At 56.4% G+C, this 9,086-nt stretch overlaps 1 protein-coding gene across 12 annotated transcripts in view; it reads right to left on the reverse strand.

Moving 5' to 3' along the window:
* The window catches only part of MCF2L (MCF.2 cell line derived transforming sequence like), a 200,410-nt gene that overhangs the window by 90,193 nt on the left and 101,131 nt on the right, over positions 1–9,086 (reverse strand). Inside the window, exon 1 of one of the 12 annotated variants that reach the window (XM_017861789.1) lies at positions 6,927–7,393. The exons of 10 other annotated variants lie outside the window; for them this stretch is intronic. In XM_017861789.1, coding sequence (XP_017717278.1) covers positions 6,927–7,014 — 88 coding nt within the window. In that variant the 5' untranslated portion in view covers positions 7,015–7,393. Of the gene's footprint in view, positions 1–6,926; positions 7,394–9,086 lie in introns of those variants that run through there. One more of the 12 variants, XM_017861800.1, reaches the window with a different exon arrangement.

Below are 9,086 nucleotides of genomic sequence, written 5' to 3' on the forward strand. Positions count from 1 at the left end.
TGTAGTCCCAGCTACTCGGGAGGCTGAGGCAGGAGAATGGCGTAAACCCGGGAGGCGGAGCTTGCAGTGAGCTGAGATCTGGCCACTGCACTCCAGACCGGGCGACAGAGCGAGACTCCGCCTCAAAAAAAAAAATAAATAAAAATAAGAAAGGCAGGCCGCAAAATCTGAACAAAATCTGAATTCAGTGAGGAGAATGCCTGAACCACAGGCTTCAGACAAGGACACCCCAGGAGGCCAGCGTCCCCGTCCCCTCCAGACAAGCTCCTGACACCACGTGGGTCAGGGAGGAGAACCAGGACACCCCGGGGCCAGCGCCCCATCCCTGCCATTGGGACAAAAGGGGCGTCCACACCTCTGTTTGTGACGTGGGTTAAAGGGTCTGTTTGATTTTGCATTCCCAATGCTCAAGGTTTATCCTGACGTGGTTGGCAGAATTCTCACATATTAAATCTCAAATATTTCTAATGAGCCATTTGCTAGTGGGTTAGGTATAAATATTTCATGTCACATACACAGTGACTTAAATCCCATGGCTCACTAAATAATCTTTCTCTGATCTCAGAAAGCTTCACCTTTACATCTTTTAAAATAAAAGGTCCGGCCAGAAAAGATGGTCAACAGAAGTGGTGATCGGGAAACCCCGCCCCAACCACGGGGGTGTCATCTCAGACCCGCAAAACCAACCGACAAGGGCCAGGAGCCGGCGGACGCCCCCGCGGGGTGCAGGAGTCAGCGCACAGCCACCCTGCAGAACCCTCCAGACGCCCTTTGGAGCGAGACGGTTTACACCTCGGGTAGGGAGGACACACACGTCCCGCACTTTGTCAATCTCCTCTGGGGTCGTCTCCAGAGCCGCCCTCTCCATGCTACCTCGCCCAGGCTTGCAAAGCCCTGGGTTCTCTGATGCAGGCGGACGCGAGAATCCCCTGGAGCGTGTCCTCAGCACACGTGGGTGTGTTGTTTGGGACCAAGCTCCTGCCTAGGCCCCAACAGACCAGACTGAAAATCAAAATGAAGTCCCCACACTCACCAGGGTTGTTATCGGACCTTGGAGGAAACAGGAGACAGAGAGGCCAGTCTTCCAACCAGGCCAGGCTCTGTCTTCCTTGGCATAGTCACGGAGGTCCCTCTTTTTGTTGTTCTTGTTCTCAACTTGTTTAATATGTAAAAGGGCAATCAAAACGGTGGTCAGAATTTCCATTTTTGATACATTCTTAGAATGCGGCCCATCCAGAAAGCATCACTTCAAACAGATGAAGAACTACCCAACTTTTTCTGTCTCGAAGACTGTTTGCTTAGATTTTAAAAAGACCTAATTCCATGAGTTACGGCAGTGAATTTAACCATTTTAAATTAAATATAAAAACGTGGAGGTTCTGAGCTGCCCGCAGAGGTGGGACTCCTACGAGGGTGACTGCTGAAATCCAGGGGCTGAGACACGGCCACTCACAGCATTACCGTTCCCCTGTAACAAAGGGTTAAGACTTTACCATAACTTAATTATACATTCATTACGGTGCTTTAAAAGAGTCAAGCCTAAATAAATTCTTCACACTGTCAAAAAGATATACATACTTGGCTGGGCACAGTGGCTCACACCTGTAATCTCAACACTTTGGGAGGCCAAGGTGGGCAAATCACTGAGGTCAGGAGTTCGAGACCAGCCTGGTCAACATGGCGAAACCCCCTCCCTACTAAAGATACAAAAATTAGCTGGGCATGGTGGCAGGTGCCTGTAGTCCCAGGTACTCAGGGGGCTGAGGCTGGAGAATCACTTGAACCTGGTAGGCAGGTGTTGCTGTGAGCCGAGATTGTGCCACTGCACTCCAGCCTGGGCAACAGAGTGAGATTCCATCTCAAAAAAAAAAAAAAGAAAAGAAAAAAAGAAAAGAAAAGAAAAAAAGATAAACATACTAAAAACCCATTTAAGCACAAACTTAGTCACGTGACAGCTCTTGGCCTAGGCCACACGCATGTGCAGAGATCTTCTGTTTCTTCAAGCTTGATGTAAGTCCGGCAATCACCTAATGTGAAACTAATCCTTACGACACAGAGCCGCCTAAAGTGACCAGTCGGTCAATTCTCCCGCTGACTCCCCAAGCTTACAAAGGACAGTGACTGAGGCCACAGAACCGCGTTTGCTCAGTTTCCACTTTCTTCAGCCCTGTCCACACAGCCGGCTGTGTTTCACTGGAGCTCTTATTCTAGTTCATGGAATGAAGTGCTGCCCACTCTAGAACTGCCAGCACAGCCCAGTGAGATCTTTAAATCACACGGATTGCAATTTGATCTTCTGGCAGGTATTTCCTATCTCTCTGCCCCACGGTGGCCACGGCCCACTCAAGTGATTTCAGAACCACGATGCAGAGGTCTCGAGGTGAGGCTCCCAGGTGATGCCGATGTGGGGGTTGTTCTCAAGGTCACATTGTCTGAGCCAGGGGCTCCAGGAGGGTCTGTCATCAAGGAGGGCACTTGCCTGCTCACCAGCATTTTTATGAACGTTTCCTGGTATCAAAAAAATGGCCCAAGTGCAGTTTCAGCCAGCTGGGCCTCGGCGTCCACCCCACACCTGGCAGGCTCTGCACGGGGCCTGGATCTGTGTGCATTCATGATCTGCCTGCATTTGTGCCCAGCTGCATTCATGCTCTGGCTGCATTCGTGCCCAGGCTGCATTCGTGCCCTGGCTACATTCGTGCCCTGGCTGCATTCGTGCCCTGGCTGGGGGTAGTCACACCATCCATGCAACGGCTTCTGAGCTAGAACAACTTAAAAAATCATGGGGCAGAGGGACCAGAGACCAAAGTGACTGAGAGCCACTGTCTGAGTGACACAGGAGGCCGGGTTTCAGGATGAGGGACGCAGATCCTTCCAGAGTTCAGAGACCCTGGCCCTGCCACCTTCTCCCCTGAGGGCCGGGCTGGCTGCCAGCTCTGCCACCTGTGGTCACAGCCCCACCTGCTGCACAGTACCCATGGCTCCACTGCCTCCCCACACCCCGCCTCCCGGGCCACATGCTCAGGGCGTTCTCAGGTGACTGCTGAGTGGGCAGGGCTGGTGGCACCCACAGGGAGCATTTCCACAGGGCCCAGACCCAAGGGTCTTGAACACCTTAGGGTCTCCCACCATCCCCCACTGAGATGCATACATCTCTCCCTTTCTCTCCTGGAGGCCGTCCAGGGTGCACCTGCTCTCCCAGCCACTGTCTTCCAGCACCTGTCCTGTTCGGAGGCAGCTGAGCTCTCACACAGACCCCCTGTCCGCAGAAGGGGTTGCACCAGCAGCTGCACCTGGAACGACTGGGTTCCAGGGAGCAAGGGCATGCCCGGGAGACCCCCTCAGGATTCAGATGAGGACCACCCTGTGCTCTTGGGGGGAGGATCAGGCCAGAAAGACAGGTTTTCTACTCACTCCTGGCACCAGTGATGGAGTGAGTCCTCGCAAGGACCTAGGGAGCAGGAAGCCTCATCATCCTCGTTTGAAAGACGGGGAAGTCAAGGTCAGGCTCAGCTGTGAGCAGCCCAGGCCTGCAGGGCGGGCAGTGCCAGGACCGAGCCCATGCCGTGTGCTCCAGCGCCTGGGACCTTCACTGCCACGGGCTCAACTGTGAGGCTATGGAGAGGCTCTCACGAGGCCTGGGAGGGTGCCAACATGCGTGTTTCCAGGCTGATGGGTGGGTGAGACCCCAGCGGCTGGGACAGGGCACGCCTGTGGGCAAGAAGGTGGGGACATGGCAGGGCACGGCCTCCCATTACACAGGAGCTACCCAGAGTCATGGGACATGTTGGAGCCATCAGGGAGCTTCGAGCCCAGTGATTTTCGCTAAGCAGCCCCATTCACTCAGCTCTGTTCACTGTGCAGGGTGTTGTGAATGGAGCCACGGGCTGGCTCCTCACTTGCTGAGCTTCTGGCTTCTGGCTATTTTTTCCAGCTATATTGAGAAAAATAATTGTATATATTTAAGGTGCACACGTGCTCTTTTGATACAGTTCACATTGTGAAACCACAGCCACCACCAAACTCACTGGTAACTGTCACCTCCCACAGCTGCCATTTCCTTTTGCAGTTAAAATACTCAACATCCACTCCCAGCAAACCTCAGGTACAAATACAGTGTTAACCACAGTCACCACAAACAGACCATAGCCACCTTGAACAGATCACAGCCACCATGAACTGACCATGGCCACCATAAACCAATCACAGTCACTGTGAACAGCCCACAGCCACCACGGACTAACCATGGCCACCACGAACCAACCATGGCCACTACAAACAGGCCACAGCTACCACAAACTGACCATGGACACCACAAACCAACCACACCCACCACGAACCAACCACAGCCACCATGAATAGCCCATGGCCACCACAAACAGACCACCATGGCCACCATGAACAGATCACAGCCATCATAAACCAACCACAGCCACCATGAACAGCCCACGGCCACCATGAACCAACCACAGGCACCACAAACAGACCACGGCACCCTGAACAGATCACAGCCACCACAAACTGACCACAGCCACCACAAACCAACCACAGCCACCATGAACAGCCCACAGCCACCATGGACTAACCACAGCCACCATGAACCAACCACGACCACCACAGACCACGGCCACTATGAACAGCCCATGGCCACCACAAACAGACCACCATGACCACCATGAACAGATCACAGTCATTATAAACCAACCATAGCCACCATGAACAGCCCATGGCGACCATGAACCAACCACAGCCACCACATACAGACCATGGCCACCATAAACAGACCACAGTCAGTCACCATGAACAGCCCATGGCCCACCATGAACAGACCCCCAGACTTCATTCATTCGGCACAACAGGAACTCTGTGTCCTCTGGCCAGCATCTCCCCAGGCTTCCCCACCCCAGCCCCCAGTGGCCACCGTGCTTGTTGGCATCTCTGACACCCCATATGCGTGGGGCCGTGGCTTTGCCTCTCTGTGCCTGCAGTGATTTTACTCAGCAGGCCGAGGACACCTGCGTTCTGGAGGGTCATACCAGAGCCAAACCTCCCCACTCACTGGGCCGGGGGGAGGTGTGACCTGCACCAGCCATGAGGGAAGGGCCACAGCCTGGTCTGCCTGGAACACATGTTAAAAATGCATAAAGGAGAACAAAAACGGTCGTCATAATGAATTCTTTCCTTTAAAATTAAAAACAACAGTCCTGACTGTACCACGGTGACCTCTCTGTGGAGTCCAAGTGTCTCAGGCCTTCTGCGCCTCCCCCAACTGGCCCCTTCTGGGCCCGAGGACAGACCCTCCGAGGCCAGCAGGGCTTGCCCCGCCCTGCATTTTACCTTCTGAGAAAAGTCACCCACATATGGCAAGTTCCTTAAAGGTCCCTAGGCCTCTGCAGGAGCGAGGAGGGGCACAGTGAGGAACGCAGGCCAGGCTGACCCCGGCTGACCCTGGCACCGACAATGCTTCTCCCTCAATGCACCCTAAGAGGATGTGAGACACTAAAACAGAGCCTGGGGCAGGTCCCCGGGCTGATCAAGGAACCGTCAGGACTCAGAAGGATGATTTCTCCTCTTGTCCACGGTGGTCCTGGCTTTGCCTGGTCCTTCAGGAGGGAACTGCAGGATGGGATGGCCGGGGCATCAGGGGTGCAGACCCGGGGGGCACCCAGGGGACACAACCTCCCTTAAAGCAACCACCTGTCCCCGCTCACCCCGGAGCCTTCCACGGTGCCCCAGAGCCAACCCCATAACCCCAGCGGCCACCTGCACCTACTCATGCCCTCACCCAGGCTGGAGTACAGTTGTGCAATCATATCTTATTGCAGCCTTGACCTCCTGAGCTCAAATGGTTCTCCCCTCTCAGCCTCCCAAGTGGCTGGGACTACAGGAACACACCACCACACCCAGCTTATTAATTTTTTTTTTCTCAGATATGAGGTCTTTCTATGTTGCCCAGGCTGGTCTCAAACTCCTGGGCTCAAGCGATCTCCTAGCCTCAGCCTCCCAAAGTGCCAGGATTACAGGCGTGAACTGCTGTGCCCAGCCAGTTCTTTATTTTAAAATTGGAAACTTTAGATGTTTATTCATTGCCATTGGTAGCTAAGGTCTGATTCAATAAAATTCACAAAGATGCTTGTTTTATGAATTATTCATCAACAGTTAGCATAAGTACCCACTGGAAAATATAATTAGGACAAATCTCTTGAAAACGAGTACTCCACTCTTAGAAAAGCATCAACAAAACCCAGGCTGTTTCCTCCCCACGTGGCTCCTTCTCCAAGGACCTTGCCCCAAAGCTCCAGTTGTCAGGACAGGGCCAGTGTGGACCAGCAGCCCCTGAGCCCCAACCAGACCAAATGTACCCAAACCTAAGACCACATAGGCTGCCCAGCCAGGTCCACAGGCTCGGCCAGGGGCCTCCCAAGTCCCATTTGCCTAGAGAGGGCAGCTTGTCACGCCTGGCACCACAGGTGGCCCCACTGTGGGGACAGCAGTGGCCGGGTGTCTCCTCCAAGGAGGAGCTACAGCCTCTCCACCAGCCAGACGTGGGTGCTGCCGTCATTTGTCCACATAGCCTGTCTATGAGAAACCTCGAACAAAGGAGCCAGTGGAAAGGTGATCCAGCCTTCCGGGACCAGCACAGATGGTCCCTCACAGGCCAAGGGCAGAGGCGGCCCCAGTGCTCACCAGGGACCCCAGGGCCATGGCCTTAAACCATCCATCCGGCAAGGCCTGTGCACACCTTCCCTGCCAAGGAGCAGGGCTCCTCCCGTCTTGGAGGCACCTGTCCCAACATCCATCCCCGGCATCCCCCAGCCCCAGGCTCCTGCCCCAGCAGCCTCCGAGGACAGGGCTGGGTCCAGAACGTCCACCCCAGCCCCATGTCCCCACACAATCGCCCCACACCTTCCGGGGAGGCGAGGACCCACCTGTGCCCCACGCACCTGCGCCGGCCTTCAGCAGCAGCCACAGCGCCCAGAGGTCCCGGCACAGCAGTGACAGCCGGCTCACTGTCATGCTGCCCAATGCGAGTCAAGAGCCCCCGACCCGGCTCCTGGAACGCCCTTCCCGGGCACACAAAGGATGGCGCAGCACCAGCACCATCTTGGCTGCGGAGCAGGGACGCCACACCTTCCTGCGCTTGCTGCGCAGACCTGGCCTCTGCAGGGCAGCCAGCCGGCTGCTCCTCCCAGGGCCTCCGATTTGATGTCCCTGATTAAGGAGCAGCATCGGCTCACTTATCCCGCTGCAGGCAGCTTAACTGTTGCAGTCCTGGCGACAGCTGAGCCCCAGCCCGGGAGGCTTCAGGTTCCTGGTGTTGCTTGTCTAGACCCTCCCTGCAGGGGCCCCATGCTCTGCCAAAGTCCCATCCACTGAGTGGATGGGCTGGCAGGGGCCATGCTTAGCAGAGATCCGTCCCCTGAGGCAGCCCCAAGGCTATGGGGACTTGGGCCGAGGTCCCCAACCCCTGAGCCAGCCCCAGAGCTGCAGGGACCTGGGCTGGCAGGAATGAGCTGTCCAGAGAGTATGCTGACCCAGGGAGCCGAGCCTTCTGCCCCTGGCAACACATGCCCATGGGGAGTTGAGCCTTCGAGCGCCCGGGAGGCAGCTGTGTCTCCTGTTCTCATCTGTCCGTGGTCACTGAGTTCCTTTTAAAGCTGTGTGAGCAGGGGCTGTTCTCAGAATACCCCTGCACCGAGAACACAGAAGGCAGGCTCCTGGCTGCCTCTCTACTTTTCCAGGGCCCGGAGGGGGATACTTAAATACGACACTTGAAAACTGGCAGTCCCCGGGGGGGCTCCCAATCGCTGCCCTGGGTGGGAGTCCCACAGAAAACTCGTTCAAACTCAGGTTCTGTCCCCGACGAGCTCCCAGGTGACCTGAGACCACTCGTCCAAGCCCAGAGTTTGAGCAGAAAAACCCAAGAAGCTAAGGGGACCGATGCACATCTTCTGAGAATGTACCCAGTCCTGGAGTCAGCCCGAGCCAAGAAGGACTGGGAGGGACACTGGATTTTGGTGGGACCCCGGCCTGCCATGTCCCTGCTGGCCCTGGCCTCTCCTGGCGCCTCTCTCCGCAGAGCTTCACACCTGCCCTGACTCCTGCCCTGCATGTGACCAGCACAGCACAGCCGGCCCTCCAGGCTTCAGCTTCTCCTGCTGGGAACACTGGCTCTGGGGTTGGCTGACCCCGAATGCCAGACACCTGGCTCCTGCCTCTGGAAACTCGGCTCCCTCACGTCCAAACGCTTGCTGGAGGGGAAAGTGTGGCTTCACCAGGCCCTGCCTCTGGGAACGTCAGCCATGGACGCTTTTCTTGTGGGCATGATCGCACTGACAAGCACCAAAGCTAAGTCTAGAACCTCACCCTTCCTGCTGCGCACCCTGCGCACACCTAGAGGAGGGACGCTTAAGAGGGGCCACTGCTTTCTCCACACCTGGGTTCTCTTGAGAGTCAGCCTCATCCCTGGGGCAGGAACGTCACTTCTGTAAGCCCCTCTGCAGCACTCACGCCCGCCGAGGGGCTGTGACATCCACCCATAATTATTTCTGTCTTCCCAGCCCAGCTGTCCTTCCCTGTAAGCTTGGACCTGGGGCTGGCTGGTGCCCATGGTGTGAGCTGCCCCCGAGCCACAGCGAGTGTGGGCTCTGCACATTGACCCAGACCTCCCGTGTCTGGGATCTCTTGTGTTCCTACCTTCTGCCGTCAGAATGCATCCCAGATAAGCTCTCCCCGGAACATGAGCCCCGGGGGAGGCCACCGCATCATGGCCCCTCACGCCGTCACCATGGCACTAGCTGATGCACCTGCCACCCACACCTCAGGCCTGCCTCCGCTCTGGGGCCTGCCGGCGTCTTCACTCCTGGCCAACTTGCCACCCATGCCTCAGCCCTGCGTCCGCTCTAGGGCCAGGTGGCATTCATTCGCAGTCCACTCACCACCCGCACCTCAGCCCTGCCTCCACTCTGGGGCCAGGTGGCATTCATTCCCAGTCCACTCACCACCCGCACCTCAGCCCTGCCTCCACTCTGGGGCCAGGTGGCATTCATTCGCAGTCCACTCACCACCCGCACCTCAGCCCTGCCTCC

This window comes from Rhinopithecus bieti, unplaced genomic scaffold (assembly GCF_001698545.2).
Source record: "Rhinopithecus bieti isolate Rb0 unplaced genomic scaffold, ASM169854v2 scaffold_62034, whole genome shotgun sequence".
NCBI classification, from domain to species: Eukaryota; Metazoa; Chordata; class Mammalia; order Primates; family Cercopithecidae; genus Rhinopithecus; species Rhinopithecus bieti.